The sequence below is a fragment of the Apus apus genome, chromosome 5, assembly GCF_020740795.1.
Source record: "Apus apus isolate bApuApu2 chromosome 5, bApuApu2.pri.cur, whole genome shotgun sequence".
Taxonomy (NCBI): Eukaryota; Metazoa; Chordata; class Aves; order Apodiformes; family Apodidae; genus Apus; species Apus apus.
Genome location: NC_067286.1, coordinates 5562973 through 5585469, shown reverse-complemented (window position 1 = coordinate 5585469; position 22497 = coordinate 5562973). Strand labels below are relative to the sequence as shown.

The 22497-nt window shown below is 36.2% G+C and overlaps 1 protein-coding gene across 1 annotated transcript in view; it reads right to left on the bottom strand.

Moving 5' to 3' along the window:
• Nucleotides 1-22497, bottom strand: part of ANO3 (anoctamin 3) — a 123364-nt gene that overhangs the window by 65141 nt on the left and 35726 nt on the right. Inside the window, exons 2-4 of the mRNA XM_051621893.1 lie at nucleotides 13340-13540; nucleotides 12327-12398; nucleotides 2983-3119 (exon numbers count right to left, since the gene is read on the bottom strand). Coding sequence (XP_051477853.1) covers nucleotides 2983-3119; nucleotides 12327-12398; nucleotides 13340-13540 — 410 coding nt within the window. The remainder of the gene's footprint in view (nucleotides 1-2982; nucleotides 3120-12326; nucleotides 12399-13339; nucleotides 13541-22497) is intronic.

Sequence of the window (22497 nt, the reverse complement as noted above, 5' to 3'; positions counted from 1 at the left end):
TGGTCTGGACATGCAGTATTATAGTGGGAATCAGTGGATACCAGGAAAAGGCAGTAAACCAAGTTACTGTGCAAGCAGAACTTCTTTATAGTTCCTGAAGCCACAGTGATATGTGAATTTTGTTCTAAGAATCCTCTCTCTGCCTTGCCAGATAGCAAAATATGCTACCTAGATAAAAAATTCATCAGATCAAAGGCAGTAACAGTAATGTAGTGAAACTGAAGCATAATTTCTCAAATATTCCTAAGTGTCCACTATATATGTGATACTATTTGGCAGAGAAAATAATTCACTGCTACTGAATTTGCTGGTTATCTGGACAAATGTTGCCTGCCATTCAAATGATGAAGTCCGTTTATCCCGCTTTCCTTCTTTAATATAACTAGAACATTGCAAATTTCAACTTCTCAGCTGGACACCTTCTCATTTCCTACATTTCCCTTGCAACAGCAGACTTTACTCATTCCATACTTTGCTCAGCAGCCTCTTGTTGGCATCATTCCTCTGCAGGAGATCCCTCAGCAGAATCACCTACATGAAGTCATACTTTCTAGACAATCTCAACAGCAGCTGGTGATAAGAGGATGGCAGAGATGGATAATGAAGACAGCTTTTTCATGGGTCTGAATGACTCACAGTTTTCCATTATGAAAGCTGTGGATTCCAAAATGATACCCACTGACACAAAAGGAGATTATGAGTTATAAATCCTAATCAAGGAAATGAGAAAAGTAGATGATTATCAAGATGAATGTAGGCATCCAGATGCTGTATCAAAATTCTCTGATGTTTCTAGACCTTTAAAACTGTAGCAATACAGACCAGATTTATGGGAAGTGAAACATCATCCATGTGATGTGAAACACTAAATTCCTGAAAAAAGCTCGTATCGGCTGTAATCACGTCAGCAAGACATGTTGGTTATTGCTGAAGTATCCAAGCAGCTCGTCACTGAGACAGAGAAGAGTACCAAGCATTGATTGCAAATAACTTTTTAAACAATTTTCCCTCCTGAGTCTCTCCAGAGTAAAAGAACATTTCCAAAACAAGCTTGAACTAGAATCATCAACAAGTAGAGAATAAGAATCAGCTTTTATCCTTGTACGCTTTGCCGATGCAGTGTTTCTCATTGTCGTGCTCTGGTCAGTCTGAGGAGCCTTTTTTAATCAAGATAGATCTGTTTATTTTTCAAATACATGAGAGGACTTACCATCTGTAAAGCTGCAGAGCTGTCTTCTGTGCTTGCAACAGTATGAAGAAGAACTAGAAGGCTCCTTTTGCTAGTTTTATATCAGTTTGGGAAAGAAGTTTCCCTCAGACATCTTCCACTAATTGCCACGAAGACTTGTACAATAATTCAAAAGCAAAATAGTAACCTTCTTTTCTAACAAGACTGATCTAAATCCCCTCTGCCTTTTTCCCACGGAGGCAGGCAAACAGTAAACAGGAGGAGAATCCTGCTTGGTTGCCTCATTTGCAAAACGAGTATAAAAGCAGAAGGAAGTTTCCAAAATAATTTCTGTAATAAAAAGAGTTGTCAAGGCTAAAAGCCAAATGTGGCTACAGAAGACTGTTTTTAAACTTTGAAGCACTTTCTTCAGTAGAGCAGGACATACAAAGAGTGAGACGTAAAAAAAAAAAAAGCCTTTTTGTTTAAACTTAATATAAATACAAAGCTGCTCTTTAAACTTGGACAGAAAGTTACTTTACTGGCTGCCTATAAACTTTATATAATTTCAAATGCAGGGCTTGGAGAAAATACAGCTAGTGGTCATTTTATATTTTACATCAAAATATTAAAAATTATTTTTCTTCAGCACAGTTGAATGCCTGTTACTAGTTAGACATTATCTTTTACTACATTTTTTGGCAGCAGCTTTACCTGTTCTTAAAAATATTTAGAACTTCATAAGATAGCCTGAATTCTGAAGATTCTGCATTATTTTTTCTTTTAGGCCGTATTTGACATAAAAGTCTTTGTCTACCTGATCAACAAAATCAAATAAGAACATCCATAATTATTTCTGCCTTAATTCAGATAGCCCTGCAGAAACAGCCAAAAATCTGTGAACACAGAAAGTTCTCATTACAATGGTTAAGATTAAAATAGAAACCTTCTCTGTTATGACGAAAGCTCCATTTCCAGGTCACAGCTTTCCAATCTGTACAAACTATTACCTGTAAACCTATGCAAAAGTTAATAGATAACTATAATTATAAATGTTTTCTTCTCTAAAAGCATCCCATGAAATAAAACCTCAACCCCCACTACTTGAGTTCCAGAATCCTGGAATGACAATCTGTGTGACTGAGAGAACAAGCCTTACAACAGTTACACAACTCTTGTGAGGCATGTGATTTGAACTGAAAATTAGTCATAACTCTGTGGTATTGTAGTGGGTGAACTGCTGTGGAGGTGGCTTTCCCAGCGCTTTAGTTGAGGTTCCTGAAAAATAATTCTGCAGTCTCCTATACATTAAGTGAATTTTACCTTTCATTCAATATGCCTAACTATCATTTGGATTTTGCTTAGGACAATCCTGCACTTTAGATCACTCTTGACCACTAGATTTTCTAAATAAATAAAGAAATAATTTTTATTCTTCTAAGCTCTCTAATATCTAATGTCTAATCTAAACTCTAATGTCTTGAGGCCTCCCAGCTGACATGAATACTAGGAATCCTACATCCTAAATTCTGAGCAATATACATTTTTTGAAAGAAGGCTACTGCCTCTTAGATAAGTTGATACAAATTGTTAGAATCCTTGACTCTATATAATTTTGGTCCCTTTTGATGCAGTGAATCCCATTCACTGATTCTGTAGGTCAAACTACAATATGAGAGCCACCTTAATTTCTTACCATGAGATGCTTACTTATTTAAGCTGCAATATAACTAACTCCTTAAAAATTATATTTAAAAAATATTTAAGCAAATTTTGACAATTGATAAAATTTAATCAAGTTTTTTGTCCATTACCTTTAAAGATGATTTAGTCCGAGACTCTGTTTTCTGTCTGGCAAGCTTGTTTTGAATAAGCAATGACTGATCTGTACGAGTATCATAATGTCCATGTTCTGAATCATCTGTGTATGTGTCTTTGTCCTTTCCTACCTCTGAAAGAAAAAACAGAAGAAAACAGTGGGCTCATTTTAGGTTATAGTGGAGAGAAATTAACAGCAGTGTTACAGCCACAGATGAGTATTACTTTAAAGTATCCATTTTTCAACAACTTGTATTCTATCCTTCCCTGCAAAAGATTTGTTTACTTGCAATGTTATCCTGTTTGTCTTAAACTAGAAGTGGCTTCTATTTTTAGTAGAAACTTTTTTCTATTAAGATTAAAATCAAAAAAGCCCACATTATTCACAGTAGTTTAAAAACACCTGATAAGTGAAACAAATCAAATATTCAAATGCTTTTATGTTTGACTCACAATTGTCAAGACTTACAATGTGTTATCAAATGGGCAGATGCATCCTGGAGACCAGAGTAACATCTCAAGTTTTAAATTGAAATAAGCAATCAAAATGCCTGACTCCCCTTCATACACCACTGGAAACAGTATTTGAAAAATTGCCTATTGAGGTACTTCAGTGATCACTTCAGAACACATTTTAAGATGTATACCTAACAGTGGTAGGAGATATCTGACACCATGAAGAAAGTATTTTCCTTTTTCAATGGATTTAGTTGCTCAACAAAAGTTTTTATAAAACTTAGTCAATAACCCTGAGACAGCTGCAGATGACTGAAGACTTCCCTCAAACCTTACTGAGACCAAATCTCACATATTAAATTTCCTCATGCATCATCACTGTAGGAAAGTTAGAGTGACTGATGTCTCTGAGTCTCTCTACATCCTCTTATCAGCTGGGAGCCTTTTTTCCAGACATTTAATTTTCCTGCCCACTCTCCATCAAAAAAATCATGACATTACTTCACATATATACCCAGCAGGAGGAACATTAAGGGTGGTGTCTGTACAATGTTGGTCAATGTACCTATTCATGAATGTTGGAAAATGGTGAGTCTTGAAAAAAATATATTTTAAAGACTAGAAAAAATGGAATAATTATTCCCACACAATTATATCTTGGAGAAACTGGAAACAGGAACATATTCTGACAAAAAAGTTACCCCTAAATCCTGAGCCAAGTTCTCATCTCGACTTTCACACGAACATGGGAAAAGTCAGGGGAACTGGGAGCAGCATTTAGCCCAGTAATTCTAAACCCTAAATAGAAGCCAAGAAACAAGTCATGGTTGCTGTGGGAACCCCAGTTTTGAATTCCCTGAATTTTATATTCATAAAAGCTCACCTGCAACAACAAAAGTATTTTTCATTAAGTTGCTCAGTTAAATACTCCACAGTAAGTAGTACATTAAAAAAACCAAAACAAACAAACCAAAAAGGACAAAAAAACCCATCACAATTATCTCACGTAGCCTAGAAATCTCTGAGATGGAATATTAAACTGGAACATTTACCAAGAGCTGGTCTTTCTGCAATTTAGCTGCTTACATAATGATTACACAAAATGAGCCCTCGGTAATCTCTGACACCAATATTAACCTCAGTAAAAAAGTGAAGGGATTTCTTAATGTGTGAAACAGCCCAGAGATTATTGTTTTTATTTATTTTAAGCAATGTTTTAGCCTAATACAGGTTACTCTGTGTAATGCAGTGAACGTAGCAATAGGCTGCAAAGAGGGTTTCAAGCAGCAGGTATAAGAAGTTGGAAAAAGGATAGATAAGTAACTTTGTAGATTCGACTCACACCCAGATGTCATCAGCTTTTTATATGATGTTCGTCTATAAAAGAACACTATTTTCTACCATGCTTTCCTCCAATGCCTCTATTATTTCTGTTTGCATTTTAACTGTCATTTTGGATTGCCACAAGCCAAACCAAGACAGCATCCCTGAATGTTGTGGCTGCAGTTGTATTGCTCAGGGATGTTTGTAATGTAACATACCCCTAAAGCAATGATATGGTCTAACAGTGTTTCTGTTTGACTTGCATTATAAGTATCCATCTGTAAATTCAAACAAAGAGCCTTTATTTGGCTGCAGCTCCACAAAACACCATGAGAAAAGCTTGGCCGCCTCAAGCTCTTTCCCTGTGCACTGTGGGAAAGCTACTGTTTACTTCAGTTTTTCTTTCCCATCATGCCTTCCCTGGCCTACAACAACTTAGTCAGAACAACTGCCAGCTCTCCCTGCTTTTCACTTCTTGGAGGGGCTTTCATGCCAACCACCACAACCAGCTTGCACGACTTCTGGAGCGGAATATGTAGGCAAGAAGCCACAGGAGATTTAAACAAAAACAACAAAACCCACAAAAAAAACCCCACAACACACTCCACCATAAACTACAAATTCAGTTCCTATTGCTCTAGCAGCTGAGGCTTTTACACCAATTAACAGAAAGATGGCTTCTTAACAGACCTCAGACCTCTGCCTGCCCCCCCAAGCCTATGCTGTCTTCTCCACTGTTACTAAGTGCTGTCCCACCCCTGCTCTGCTGGGCACATCTGAAGGACACGAGCCAGGAATGTTCCTTTCCCACAGGCCAGGAGACTTCTGAGTGCTCATGATTTTTTTTTTTATTAAATGTGAGGTTTTTAAAGTTATTTTTCTGTCTTCTCAGAGCTGAAAAATATTGACCAGATTCTCAGCTGTGTAGGTCTCATCACTAAAATACTGCTCCAAAGGTCAATGTTTATATGGTGAAATGTATCAGCTGAGTAGATGTGGAGTATTTAGCTTTCAGTTAGTCTACACTGCAGGTACTAATTCAGTAAGGTATCCAAGTGAATAGTAATTTCCAGAAATGTCTACGAAATCTTTAGTCAATGTAAAAATATGACAAAGTTGGCAAAGCATGCAAATAATTGTTTATGAAACATTTTTCCATGTCTCCTTTACTGCAGGATTAAATTAAAAGAAACACCCACATTTAAATAATTTATCCTGTTGACGAGGCTCTTTGGTAAAAGCACCTCTCCTACATGAATGTTAAAGTAAGTGGCTGAGTTATCTGAAAAGTCTGAAACCTTGCAACACTTTAAGAGGTGTAATAAGACCAAGAAAAAAGGGGGATGGAAATAAGATTAGTGTTAAAAAGGCAAAATAATATTGCTAATGCAAACAGAATGTGCATGACCTTTGACATGACACCTTTATATATGTTTTCAGCATAAAAGGAGGAGAAAGACTGAAACATTAATCCTACAAAGTCTTCTATTTAAAAGACTATGTGCTTGCAGAACTTGGTAAACAATTATAAAATGTAACCATAGTGCATTTCTAAGCAATTAGCATAGCCAATAATGAAATCTTGCTGATGTATTTCACTTATTCAATTAGTTACTTAGAACTTCTGTGGTGGATGAAAGCTTGTTGAACTGTTGTCACATAAAAAGTTTTATTTAAAAAACATTAAAGTTATATATACAATTTGCAAGCCCCAAGTGACCTGTTACAGAAAGGAAAATTAATATGCTGCTATGACTTCAAGTCAGGAAAAGGAAGGTTTCTGTATTAAACTGTTTAGCTTTCCCTAACACTGCAAAAATAAGACAAGGGGAAAAAAAATGCTGCATTTTAAATTAAGATGAGGATATTAAATCAGAGAAAAGGATGGCAGCTTATAATTCTAGAGGCTGAGACCAAACAGTATTTCAATTAAGTCAATGGGAATTTCACTATTAAATCAGTCAAGGACTTCTCTTTAATTAGGACAGACTTAATTAGGTGTATACTTAAAATTGTTAACATACCTGAACATATGACTAAGTAATGTGTACTGTCAGCTTGGATCCATACTCAAGCATAAAGTGAGTTAAAAAAGATTCAAGCATTGACCAAGTAGATAACAGATCTCTTCATCCTAGCAGACTGTTTGTTTTGCTATCTTATAATACAGAGGCATGATAAGTAACTTCAGTCTTCATATATCACAAAAAACTACTTATACTTCCTGACATAGTTTTGCTATGCTTGATGCATGACATTAATATTTGCCCTAAGGGCACTCACAGGGTAAAATGCTGGAGAGAGTTTCATTTCTGGGAGTCTTTGACCTGACAATGCAGAAGTATTTAATTTACAAATTGATTTCTAGGTCCACACTTTGCATCTTCATTTTTGGGTCTTTTAAATTCCCTGGCTATCTTTCTTTGTATCATACTTTTCTGAAAGGTCAAGAGTGCATTTTAATTTTATAACACTTAGAGGATAAAAACCACTTGTCCCAAATTCCCTGTAACATGTAATCCACCAACATATTTTAGATAATTGTAGTGCAGAATAGCAAATGTTTTCAACTGAAATGTGGCATAGTTCTGGAAAGGAATATTAATATAAAAACATTTCCTAAATAGTTTCTGTTTCACAACATTTGATAGGATGACTCTTGACTAAATCCTTTGAGCCTTTATACATTTAGGGATAGACCTTGCAAAGCTTTAGTAGGAATGAGATTATTGGTCAAGAAATTAATCTCCTTGTGTCCTAATTTTAGTCCTAGAAACAACAAATAACCTGGACTGGGTTATTTGGACTAGACACCTGGATAAGTGGCATTGTGATGGATTTAGGAATTCCCTTTTTATTCTGCTGGGTACACCTGTGTGTGTGTATTTATGTATCAAAACCTATCACAACAGACAAGAGCAGGCTTTAGTACAAAGAATTTTTCTAATTTTTAAAAAAAGGAGTCAGGCAGGTATTACTGCTGTTTGGAAGAGTTAAGATAGTGTACAGAATACCAATTCTGTACACCAGAAGCCTATTAAATGTTTAAAGCTCTCTGATATTTTGACCCTCAACATTCACTTAAAGCACTACTGGCATAGAACACTGGAAAAAAAAAAAAAAAGTCTCATATTTCTCAGTTCACTACACTGCAGCATGGGACATAAATGAGTGAGCTTCTTTTATATCAGCTTTGTAGTAATTGGATTCAGGATAAGTTCAGAACACAAGGTAACCATTAGAGCAACAATATGTACTGTGTCATTCACAAGCAAGTTCCTAACTCAAAACAATTTCATGTCACACATGTCGTGACTCATTATGCATAAATCCCTCCTAATTAACCTAAATAATTAAAAAAAAAACAGAACTGAAAAAATTAGTGTTGTTTTATTTGCTACTGAGTGTTGAGTTTATTTGCCAAATAGCTTGAAATTAGATAGTCATTATTTCTAAATCTCTAATGCCAATTTCAATTGGTTATATGACCCTTTAATTATATGAAATGAAATATTTCAGCCTAACATGGAGGGTAGATACTCTGGTGATCCTCTACCACTTCTGATGGTAGGATCTGCAGAAAGCAATTTACATGCTTATTTGTGTTAGAATGAGAAAATTGGATTTCTGAGTCAACAAGCAGAGTATCAGAGTCACTAGTGTCTCCTCTAGTCTAATTGGATTTCCAGCATGGCCTAACTCCTGAAAATCTGGATGCCTTAGGTATGTATGTGATAAATTGGATTTTTAAAAGCATTAGGATGGACTGTAATAAGAAATTACTTTTGTTAATGTGGCTCACGGTGTTCGAGAATGAACGTTAAACAAAGGAAGTCAAACCTGGCAACACTAATAGGAATTTTAACAATGGAAATGGACCTAGCAAATGGAAGAGCATGTGATCTATCACTCCAAATACTGTCACTGTTCTTCTGCTCCCTTTTGCTAAACCCCAAGTATGATTTGAGAGAAGATCAAACCATAGACTATCTTTAAGGTCCCTTCCAACTCCAACCATTCTATGATTCAGTGGAGTATTATTTACTAGCACTATGAGCCTTTGCACTTTACATAGTTCTTTTTCACCTGTAATATTTATTAGAAGAGAACACTTATCTCAGTTATGGCTAGAAAAAGTTTATTGTCCTTAGAAAAATGGAGTTATTACCAAAATGAAGTAAAACAAATTCTCCTGCATGTTACAAAAATTCTCTTCAGCTTAACTCGAGTACTTACTTTTCAGTTCAACAATACAGAACTGCTAGATTCTCTTAAACTCAGTCATCTGATTTCTAAAGTACACTCAAAACTCCAAAAAGGAAAGTAGTAACCATCTCCTATAATTTTAAGAGATTACCAAGGAGGATTTTCTGGCTGTTCATGGGAGATAAAGTTCTAGTGCAATTAACCTTCATCAAAATTGTTTACATTCAGATTTCTTTTAGAAAAGACTGCCAAATATGTAATAATTCAAAGACAAGGTTTATTCCCTTTATGCATGTGATGGCCTTTAAGGCCAGTGGAGCAGCTCCTGGATTAATCAACTCATTAGTTAACCTTAACGTGTCTGCAATTCTGTTCTGTTTCCAGAAATTAAAAGTTCTAGAGTAAAGCAAATTTCTATTGATGTGACTCTGTATGTAGTTACAATGCAGCTACTGGGAACTAACTGTTCCCTACTTACTGTTTACAGCTCCACAGCCACAAGCTATTAGTGACAGCTGCAGTAAAGCCAGAAATTCAGTAACTGAAGTTAAAGCTATGTCATTTAAATCCAGCAGGCACAATCAAAGTGATTCTTGAACATGTCTTTCAGAAGAAAAACAAAGCACGGTAAAAACTAGATATAAATATACACTACATTCTGTAAAGCCTGTATGCACAGATAAAAGACTTTGGGGAAAAAAAAAGTATAATGTTGAATTCCCTCTGAGAAGATGAATGTCAAATGTCCAAGTGCCACTGGTGTGACTCTCAAATGGAGAAAATAATGTGATTTGTGGACTGAGCACTGAATTATACAACCATGCTTTGAGAAATGCAAGGCATAACGTTTTATGAAATGTTCAGATGCAAGTAGCAGGTGCTTTCCACCTAGGTAAGATCCAAAAGCCCTGATCATAACCTTCACTGGCTGGAAAGCTTAGTCTACAAAGCTTTGGCTAAACACTGAGAATGCCAGCATGTCTGAAACCTCATCCTTAACTTTCTAAGTTACAGACGCTCAGTGCCTATTGCTTTGTTTGATCTACTCATTCCTCAAACTAAAACCTCTATTTACCATTAAAAATTGACTGAGAACAGAGAATATAAATCCATAATGTCTTTGATGCCATTTGTCTGTGTTGGCAGTAAGGGAGGTGTAATACATTAGCTGTTTTATAAATCCATCGGCATCCCTGACTAAACAAGCCTCACACATTTATGACCTCATCTGTAGTCAATTGAAATAAAAGAGAACCTTTCCACTGAAGGAAAATCTTTTCTCTGATGCCTATTAATTCACTTCTCACAAGAAAACAGTTCATCTATGGACATAATTCGGAAAGAGGAGAAAGCCATTTGGCCTGTTTTATGGGCATTTCCAAGATTCTGCCTAATTAAAAATTCCCCATGTTCACTTAATTCAGCATCCTTTCACATTCCCAGGAGAGCAGTTTGAAAAGGTTCACTAAGATGATGATACCCATTAATCAGCCTATTTTGCAAACTCCATCGAAGCGCCAGAACAGCAACTAAAGCATGTAGCAATGCTGCATCACTCTCAACTATGTGGTGATCAAAGTTCAAACAGCAATTTTTTTTAAATTATTTTTTTTTTTCAATACCCCAGACTGAGGATAAAAAGGGAAGTCTTGGTCTTGGACACAAATTCTTTCCCACATAAGTGGGATCCTCAAGTGCAAACAAACTGTATTTTGAGAGCTTACAGAAAGGCTGTTCTTTTAAATGCACCTTTAACTGTCCCTGATTTCTCTTTGTGAACCCAACTGATGATGCTGATTTTTTTTCTAAGTCAAATCTTACTAATGACTTCTGGGATTTATTTATAAATAGCATTTCCTTTCGTGCTTGTAGCTGAACGTCCTAACCAATTACACTTCTGTAAATACAGAGTAACTTCATAGATTGCAGTGATCTAACTTGGGATTGACTCAATTAACAAAGGAAAATTAATGAATCAAGGTAGCAAAGGGCTACCACTTAAAATGTTTTCCTCTCTCTTCAGAGAGCAGAGCTGTAGTCAGAAGAGGAGAAACATGCATGCCAAAGTTTTACACAATTTTGAGCAGATGATACTCAGTCTATGTTTTCCTCAATCCCTGACCCCTCCATGTTTCTTTTCAGGTTAAAATTAGATGATGAGAATGAAAAACAGCACCTCACTTACTTGGAGAAAGACTTACAACCGCCATACATAAACATGAAATAAGACCAGCAATTAGTAAAAAATAGAACAGGATATTTTTAAAAGTTGAAGCAAATTATAACAGTGAAATGTTTTAGTACCTGTGCTTGGCTACCCAATGAAACCAATTACACAGAGAGTGAAGTAGCTTTAACTAGAGCCTTACTGAGATGTGATTTTCTTATACAATCTTCATACAAAATTTGTGATCTGTGTCATGACTTTGGAACATTTGGATTTTGTTTTGGAGGAAGTATTTATTTCATTCACATTTCCAGTAACTACCTCTTGAGGAGACCTTGAAGAGCCTCTTATCTATCATATATTTTGGGTGTCAAGAAAAATCAATGCTTAAACTTGTGAGAGGTGAGCAGAAATAGCTTTCTGAAAGCAGATCTCTCTCCTTCAGCATGAAGATAAAATTTCTAGTTTGATGCTACATTGACTGTGAGCAAAAAGATCTTTCACAGTAGTTGTGCAAGGTACAGCAATATCTTTGTGTACTTTGGATGGGTAATATACAACCAGGGAGTTTCAAGATTAATTAATGTAGGAACTTGCAAATTACTACTTGTGTGTATATACAGACTCACTTTACAGTTGCAAGGATGGGATTATTCTGAGAATAACTCTTTTCCTACTTTCTTGGACTTAAAACATCAAAATGACACTAATGCAGGTAAAAATAAGATCCAGTTTCAGGTATTGTTCCACATAACTTTTTTTTTTTTTGCCAGATTGGAACACTTCTTATATCTGAGTATCTACAGCAAAAACAATGTGACAACTGCAGTCATGACAATACTGAATAACATGAATAAACAGGAATAATAATTCCCGAATAATAGTATTTCATAGGAATTATAAATACCTGTTTCCACGCAATTGTATAATGAAGGATTGTTATGGGAAAAGGTTACACTGAAGGTATGAAGAAACACTTCTCTGCCTTTAGTTTCTACCTACTGTTAGTGTAAAAGGTGTGAAAGTATCAGGAAATTTGACAGCATCTATTGCTTTAGTCACATTTAGTGTCCTCTTTCAAAAAAACTGGCAGTTTGAGGTATGTCCTTTCCACACTCAAATACTGCAGGTCTAACTGAAGAATCATATATTTTTTTAATTATTATTTCTGTTCAAACATAAACTTACCTAAAAATGGATCAGTGTATTCTGTACTAGACAGCTTAAGCAAGTTGTTTTCCAAAGTCTCCACCACTTTAGCTGGAATAAAGACAATATTCATATCAGCATTCACATGTATTTTGAAAGTAAAAGACACACTTTTTAAAGCTGTCAGTGACTCAAATGAAAAAGTTAATGATGAAGAGCACATTCCATTGGTGAAAAAAAGAACAAGACCACTTCAGTGAAGACTTTCACTCTATTCCCGAGAGAAGTTTAACTTGGTGAAATAATGTACTGAAGAAATAACTCATGCCTATCAACATCAAGGAAGGATTTAATTAAATTTAGTAGCAGAAGCCAGAAAAGTTAATTTATTATAGAAAAGTTCATGCACAGTTGGCAATAGCTGGCAACAGGTGACACATACAGTGACTAAGATCTCCAGCTAGACTAGTCTCTCTGTTAAGGTATTTTTATGTGTTAAAATAGAAAACCTAAAAGTAATTACTGTTTCTAACACAAGCCAAAATTCATAGGGATTTTCTCCCTTTTTTCTTATTCTCTCCATACAAATCTTCCCTGAATCTGCTGTTCATAAATGAATGCATCTTCTCCTCCATGTTCATGACATTTCTTGCCAAAGCCCTAATATTTACTTTTGCTCTCTCCTAGAATGGACTACAGAAAGATATCATGCTCTTCTCCAGCATACAGGAGCACTTTCTTGTTTTGTTTTCAGTGAGAAGGAAATAATCTTGTAATTCGGAATCATCATCATCATCATCAGTTTAAGCCTCACTTCAAACATTATAGGTATTAATTCAAGAACTTGGTACCTTAGTTCTCCTAGATGTTTTTGTGCAAAAACATCTCTCCAGCAGTTTGTAGATCTCTAAACAAATCAAAGCTTATCAGATGTCTCTATAATTTTATGAAAAATGCTAAAAAATTACATCTAAGGCACCACAGGACTTCAAATGACGTTCCTGTCCATTTCCAGTGTTGGAACAAGGTCCTGAAAGAAAAAAACCTCCTACCTCTTTCTGACACGACATCCACTGTAGCTGTAGATGTCCCTGCACTGAGGGGCTGTGGCTGCACACGATTTGGCTGCAGAAATGAGGAATGCTTGCTCAGACTCTGAGGATGTGTTTGGCTCTGGGCTAGGCATGGCATAGATCTTCTGGAGGGCTTTAATGGGTGCTCTTTCACTGTCTCGCTCTTGCTTGTGTTCATACCTGAAAAAGCCAAAAGAAAATGAACATAAGCTCTGTGATATTAGGCAATGACAAAGACAGGTGGCTAATTATGAAAACTCAAGATGATTCATCCACTTAATAAGCAACTTTCCAACTAAACAAGTATTCAAAGTTCAAAGAAGAATACAGAGTTTGGAACAGAGTCCAGGAATTCTTCACCTACCCTTCCATCAACATCTCACAATTCCAATTTGCAATATTCTAAATTTGCTGATTCTGTGGTCCATATGCCATACAAAAGCAAACAGCAGCATCTAGTGCTAACCACATTATGATGGCTAAATAAAATCTTAATACAGTGGTAGAAATAAACAAAAACCCTCAAACAAGCAAGCAAACTAGCAAAAATATTGATACAATAGACATTCATGAACTCCTCTGAAGTGCAGATCTGTGTAAGTTCTGATGAATCTATTACATGTTTCTAGTTTTTCTTCTGGGACCCAAGAAAAATCTTGGGTTTTCATATGGATTGACTGGGTTTAGGTTCAGGTGCCTACATATGGACAGAATACACCAGTCAAATGTGCAGTATCAATAAGAACATTGGAACAATCAGATTGCTGGTTTAAATCAACAGTGCAATCTGGGGATCACTGATTTCAGCATGTCCTTTAAAAAATGACACAAAACTCACTCCCTGTTCTGAATTTGTCCCACATTAGCATTACAGCTCCACATTTCCAAATGCACCTTCCAAAGAACCAATTTTCTACAACTTTTACTCGGAAGGCTCTTTGCCAGGGTACCCAGAGTTCACCCCTGTCCAGTCTTGCTGTGTGCACCCCCAACCACGGTCCCAGTACAGAATTGTTTGTCAATGTACACCAAAATGCATTAAAGTTAGCTTTGCTGACATTATTACTTTTTATCAATTAGGATTTAGAAAATGCAACAATGTGCCATGAGAATATTATTGTCTCCTTTTTCTCCCCAGCACTATCAAAGTGTTCTCATTACTATTACTTTAATTAGACTAAGCCACAAAAATGTAGGCCTGAAACAATTTAATGGCACTTAAATACACACAGGCACTGAATAGTAGGTATTTCATAAAAGAACCCAAGTATAAATGAGACTCCCACATAAACCTGAAGACAGTCATGAATATTGAAAATGTTAGTGTTAAATGAAAAAACACCACCACAGTTTTGTTACTTTTCTACTATCCATCATTGCAGGGTATATCAACAGCTGAATAGTACAATGGCTTCAAAGGCAGATGAGAGGCAGTCTAGCCTTCATTTCTCCCTATGTGAATCAAGTTTCTTCCTTGGAATATATCTTATTCATCCCTTTGCATATATAAACACAATTATTTTGAGTATTCTCACTGTTCACACGTAGGTCTTTTAATTCCAAAACATAACAAGGCTATCAGCTACACAGTCAGCTACTGTCAGTCCCCAGGTCCTATTGACAAATTCAATACATCTCAGCTTGGTCACAAATAACTACACATTTTAATAAGACCAAAATTAAACTCAAAAGTCAGATTTCTGAGAAAAAAAAAAGATTACTTTATTTCTCTGTTTAGCTGTTGCTGACTGTTAACTACTTCTTACTACACTGACACAGAACACGACTTTGCTATTAATATATTGAAAAGGAACCAGAGAACTATAAAACTGGCTATATGATTTTTTTCTTCACCAAAATTAAGAACTGTGAGTATGAAAAATTACTTAGCAGTTACAATATTGAATCTATTTTACAGCATTCTTGCTAACGTGTACTATGAGATTTTAAACAATTAAGCCAGTTGATGTGCTACAATGATTAACAATAATTCCATTTTCTAAGTAGTATGGATTATTTGAGTCCATTTTGTTGGTATGAACTGGCTGTCTCTGTTTTGAGTGTGATAATTATTTACGATTAAAAAATATGCAATGACCCTTTCAAAATGATAATTTACAAATGTTCAATCCATTTAACTCCCATAATAAACTTCCATTTTCCCCATATTTCTTCCCAAAATCTCAGGAATTTGTAAGAAAACTGCTGTCATTATCCATTTACAGGATCATTATTCCTATTTTCGCATTTACACTAAGATACATTGCTAAATGTTCAGGTTTGACAGATAGTAATTATTTAATCATGATTCAAGGTGACAATATGAATTTACAACTGTGACTCTGCAATAAATATGCCTCCTATTGTATTCTGGTATTTGGCACAAAGGATGGCTTATAGGCACTATGAAAACTTAAAACTATCTCTGAAAGACACTTGTACACTATAAGGTAAGAACTTAGTTTTTTTCTTTTAAGGAAGGGTAAAATACAGATGCTTAAGGGCCTTCCATTCTGTAAAATATTTATACTTTCCTTTCAAAGCTACAAAATTAATTTCCCCTTCACCATTATGGAATTATATTAATGCTCTAAATCTTTTTTGCCAATGGGTAACCTTTGTGAAAAACACTATGGAAACACATGGTGGCAAAATAACCCACATGTCAAAGTCAGTTACAACAAAACAGTTGGGACAATGATCTGGAAAAAAACAACAAACCCTCATAGTTGTTTCTGAGATACAAGGAAATTAAGTAACTTTCCTAAGTTTAGATGGAAGAGATACTATTATACACAGCCTGACTCAACCTAGGGCCTTGATGCACATCATCCTTGTAAAAACTGCAGAATTCAACACTAAGCAAAAGGCAAGTCCCCAAAAGAGCTGATAACCTGTATTTGGGTCCCTCATTTACACAGTTTGCTTCTTCTGCTTTTGCTTACAGACACCTCAGGAACTGCCTGGAGCACGGGGACATCCCATGTGCTGGGTAACTGATGGAACATGCCTGAAAGCTGAGGAGCAAGAGACCCACATCCCATCAGGGGACATGCAGTTTCTTTGGACTAGGAATCACGGTGTAAAGCATGGAGCAAGCAGCCAGGTCACAGGGAGAGCAGAAGGAACTCACAAAGGACAAGAGGCACCTGTGCCAGGTGGTCTTTGCCACTGGGAAACTGATTGTTGAAACCTAAAAATAAAAATTTTTCAAAAGCAAATATATTAGCATGTATTTGCCAGTGTCTCTCATACTGCTTCAGTAATTCAGTAGCTAGTTGCATGATTAATAGGAATTCTTAATTTTTTATGAAGCTTTAAATTTTTTACAAAATTAGAAACACTTTTTCAAAGACCACCTTGGGGTGGGTTGAGCATGGCCAGCAGCTAAGCACCACACAGCTGCTTGCTGACCCTCTCACAGCAGGATGGGGAGAGAGAACGGGAAGAGCAAGAATAAGAAAAACGTCGTCTGAGGTAAAGAAAGTTTAATAAGTGAAAGAAATAAAGGAGGAAAAACAAAACAATAATGCAATGACAACCACTCACAACCTCCCACAAGCAGATGGATGCGCAGCCATTTTCCCAGCCTTCACTACCTCCTCATCCCTCAGACTGTATTGCCAAGTGTAATACTGTATGGCACGGGATGTCCCTCTGGTCAGCTGGGCTCAGCTGTCCTGGCCATGTCCCCTCCCAGCCTCTCGCCTACCCCTGGTCTGCTCGCTGCAGAGCAGGAAAACAAATGATGCTGTGCAAGCCCTGCTCAGCAATCACCAAAATGCTGGGGTGTTTTCAACACTCGGTTGGTTGCAGATCCAAACGCAGCACCTTAAGGTCTGCTATAAAAAAAAACTACCTCCATCCCAGGCAGACCCAGTAATTTTTGCTACTCTCGTGTTAAAATCCCTCAAGTTGTTCTACCAAGAACAATACAACGTGACCTCTGAGAGACTACTGCCTTTCCTGTCAAGGTGAGCTATATGGAAACACACCACAGAAGTAGAAATACAATCCCCAAAATATCTGGGAAATCTTTATGAACAAGGATATTCACATAAAAGATTACAAATATACATTAATAATCACCTCTACAAAAATACAAGGCAGAGTTAAAAAAAAAACAAACAACAAAACCAAATATCTATGGTTTCAATGCCATGGAAAATTAAATACATGGGGTTTGCCATGAAGAATGCTAAAGCCTCCTGTCTATACAGGATCAGCAGATCTTTTGTGACTGCTGTACACAGTGTCAAAGATCCTCAGAAGATTAGTGTAGAGTCTGATTCACTGCACTATTTCTCTGCTTGACAGCACAATTTACTCTGCAGCGTGTTCCTACAGATCTTAGTCTCTTAGTGATATATATTACCTCTCTCTGAATGTGCTAGAAAGAAACCAGTAATCTAAACATTGCTGCTGCCTGCAGTGCCATGACCTTCCAAGGAAATTTCCCTATCAAAATCTGTGCCACTTGAAGAAGAATGTCACACTCTGCAAGTTTCACTCTTGGCTAAACCTTAACATATGAGTCCATGAAGAAAGACCTTTGATTAGCAGGATACTCCCCATATGAATAGCTAAGGTTTAAATGAGTCTTTCATTAAATAACTTCCCTGAGATTTCCTTCAGTGTAAGTGTTCCTTTACCAAGAAAGGCAGAACTTTAGTCCACCTAGGACTGTTCTCCCAGATCTGCAGCACAGCATCACTGTTCTTGGTCAGACAGATCAGGTGTTAATTTAACAGAAGGGTAAGACAGCTGGAGGCCAACTTCTGCTGCTGCCTCAGAAGGTGCCATAGTCTTCAAACAGGAACAGCCAGAAAGGACTCTGCTTCTCAATGGTTCTGGAATGGACATTGTGCCAGCTGAGCAGGCAGTGGCACCTGGCTATAGCCCTGAAGCTCAATCAGAGCAGACCGATGCCACACACACTGCCTGCTCTGCTACTTGCAAGCTTTCTGAGAAGTATTCTTTGTAGCTCTTCCTAGCGGATGCATTTATTAGACCAAAATATTCAAAATATTTAATACTTAGACACAGAAAAAGGAATCATATATAAAAGGGTGTATTTCTTAATTGTTCTGGAGGGGTTGAATGATCGATTTCTTAAGCAGTGATGCTGTCAGTAATTATGGACCCTACTGCATAATTATATTGTTGCCAGAAAAGACCATTTCTTGAATCTGTATTGGAGTAACTGTGTGTAGCAAGATGAATCACTTTATTATAAAAAAAAAATCTAGAGTAATTCAAATAACACACACCATCATTCAATCTGAACAACAATTTAAGTGATACACATCAACAAGAGTATACTTCTTCTATGAGGCACTGCCTCAATTTAAAACAAAATTACTCCCTTTTGCTCTCTCTCATTTAATATTTCTCTGTGTCATTTCAAGATTAAGATTCCTTAATACCACGCTGCTTCTGCTTGCAGAGAGTGAGTCACAGCAAAGTAACCTCAGAGCTCATTTGCTCTTATACCAGTAGTATGATCTACCTTTATGATTCGAATTTAACAACTTAATTGATTCTCTGCTAGCGTGTCAGAGCCTAGTTCTGTGATCTGCTAGCTTTGGTGGCATTTGCTGTTCCATGCCAATTACTTACCCAGCTTTGGCACACAAACAGCTTTTGGCTGACATCATCAACTGGGTCACTTAAACTGATTTACTGAAATTATTTTTATTCCTTCCTTTCTTCTCCATAGGGTTGTTTGCTAGAATCTGTACCTTCCCAACTAGAACTTTGCTAGACAGACTTTACTTGTAGAGGCATATTTGGAAGTGCAATAAAAGACATGTACACACTTAACAAAAATAAAAAATAAATAAAAGAAAAAAAGAAAATAATATACTTGTTTTTCTAGTCAAACTGCATTTATTGCTTTTTTCCTTACAAAATATTCCTCTGGCACTTAGTTAAGTATGGAAATGAGTATAGAATGAGTATACAAATGTCTCATGTTACAGAACCCGATGGTTAACGTTTATGGTTTAATCAGATCCTGCCTTTTATTTTAGCATTTCTGCCTTGGAAAGTGCTCTTTCCAAGGGGAAGCCAGGGATTCCTGTTATGTAGGCAAATCCCTACATGGCTCAAAGCCGGAATAGCCAGCTGTACTACATCTTCTCATAGCTCCCTGTCAGGGCAGGCAGGAAAGATGGAGCTATGAGGAGCTTTGCTGATCATTAAATCGCTATGCACAATTTCCTGCATGCTCACCATTATGCCAATCAACAAAGACTTTAAAAAAAGCCAGCTCTCAGAGGCCTCCAGGTTGTGGCCACTGGAAACAAAGAAAAACAGAGACAGTCAATAATTTATTTTATATTAAGAGAAAAAAGAAAGGATTTCATTTGCTCCTAATTTTAGATTAGGAAATTTTAAGAGCTCGTCTCTATGCATTGCTGGCCCAAATGCTGGAAGCACCTTAAGCAAGGCTAGACCAGTGCTCATTTCAAAAAGAACAGCCCAGAACTATTTCCCATTTAATCCAGGATAAACCTTAGCATAAAACCGGAGTGGCTACTATGTAAATCAAATAAATAGCATCAGGTTTATAGTAATGTCTACAACCAGTATCCACAACATGGGAATCTTACCAACTACTCATGTCATCACAAGTTTGCTTGACAAAAATACCTTCTTAATTGTAAAAAACTTATGTAAAGTCTTTGGATTCACATACTGTGCTTCACTAATTAAAAAGAAATGTCACTCATAAAACACATTATACAGACTGAGAACCTGATAAATCTCAAATGTTTCTGTCAATGGCACCATCATAATTAGAATCTTTAATCACATAAAAGATGAAAAGCTTTCAACAGTTTTAATGACTTTTCAATTTAATGTGAAAACACATTTCAACAGTACCAAGTATGAAACAGCTCAATTTTGAAGAATATTTAGTTTTCAGTACTCACTGGATGTAACAGGTACTTACTGCTAAAGAATAACCTTACTAATTGGCAGCTGCAATCTACAAAAGAAAATTTAATGTATGATAATTACTTTTTTTTAATTTTGAGAAACCATAACAAAAAGATACTTAATAATGAAGAAAGAATCATTTATTTCAGTAACAGCAGAAGTTTTCTTATCTATTTGTAATACCTCAACAAATACAAAGGGTACTCACTTTCACACATTCAACCCATACTTGAGTAAGTCAGGAATGTAGTCATGCTTTCCTTTTTTATATAAAAGGTAGAATCTTACTGGATAACCTCTGATTTCATTTTATATTCTCACCAGATAGGACCCCCCTGTATCAAGCATTCTTGGTGCATTAATAAACACACTTGAAAAGCCTCATCCAAACTGAAGCAAATTAACAAATCCCTTTCTTGAGAAGAAAAAAAAATAAAGTCACATACTAAACATGGGAAAAAAAGCCTTCAAGGATGTCCCCTGTTTCTCTTCAGTATTATCAGTATTTCATCAAAGCTTATGAATTCCAATTTGCAAAGGTATTTTTTTAAGATTACCTGAACTGCCTTTTCCATTTTGAAGTGAACAGGCTATTTAGGTTGGAAAAAGACCTTCAAGATCATAAAGACCAACTGTAGATCATCCAGTTCAATGTTATTACTATTAAATGTTTCAAATGTAGCCACTTGGGTGAGTATAACTCCCAGGCAAGCCAATAAATACATCCTGAATGACAGTAAGTCACTGTGATGGTTTTTCAGTTTCATCCCACTACACAAGTAGCATTGATTTATGAAGGTGTTTATGAAATAATACAAGGTTTAATGATACCATCAATCATGCCTTTAAACATTGCTTCCAATAAACACCCTGATTTTACTTCAATCTTTTGCAGTTTAAAGTATTGTGAAAAGAGGAACATTAAAGTAAACTGCAAATGCCTACACACCTGCTAGCCTTTTTTTCCCCTCAAGTTAAACATGTAAGAAGTAGCCTTCAGTCCAGAAGCATAGCTATTGAATGGGAAAGGAATTGGTGGAAGTATCTGAAAGGTCTCCAAGAAAACAGCAAGACTAAAATATATATGGTTAGTTCAATTAATAATTATTTAAGAAAACACTGAATTCTGGCATAATAGTTTTCAGAGGGGGTGAATTTTCCCCCACAGATCTTGTAAATAGTATCAACATTTTGTGCAAGGTTCAGTTTCCCATATCATAGAAAAAGAAAGCTACTACTTCACTTATTTATATAACCATAGATTCTGATACCAGATCATCCTTTCTCATTTTTTTTTTTATTTTAAAAATATTTTTCTGATGAGCTGTTTAGAAATAACTACTTACGTATAGCAGTATAAGGAAGGCTGAATGGAATCCTATCAATATTTCAGCTTCTTTTTTCTTAATTTGAAAATAGAGCAGCACTCAACTTTCTAATAGCACTGTAAGAACAGCAAACCAAGGCTTGAAAGTCACATTAGGCCTTTCACGGACAGTGATTTTCTTTTATAAATAGTTGGGTCTTGCAAAAATAAAAATCCCTTTCTGAGACACCGTTTCCCAGGAAAAGTCTCCAACTTTTGTACAAATGGCTTATTATGGGCCAGCACTCAATTTAGTAAAAGAGTCAGTCCTCATGACCTTTGCACACTATTGCAGTGATGATTTTACAAACACTTACAGGTCACTACTAAAAATACCAGCTATGATTATAAATTATCCCCAGAGGGCTCCACCAGAAAAGAAAACTGGTGAAAAGAAAGAAAAACAAAACTCGTGCCATTTTGAAGTTTTACATTTGTGTTTGGGTTTGCATCTGATACCCCCATTATTGTGTAACTCTCTTCACTCCCTAGTGGCATCATCCTCACCCAGGCATTTTCCCTTTGTGCCAGCAGAAGCAAATCAATAGTGCACAAAAATTAAAGGATATAAAAAATGCTGAAGCATTCCTCCCATTTAATTTATCTTTGCAAACAAAAATCTCTGTTTCTGCAGCTTTGATTGCAAACTCTTTTCAAACAGTTGTGGCTTGATTTTTCTCATGACTATATCAAATGTAGAGTAAACAACAAATTAAAAAACAAACCCTAAGCACAGACCTACTATGGTGCTTTCACAGAGAGCGAGAAATTGTGTTTTTTCCAATATATATGTCTCACACTCAGGCCACTGAAGCAAAGAGCTATT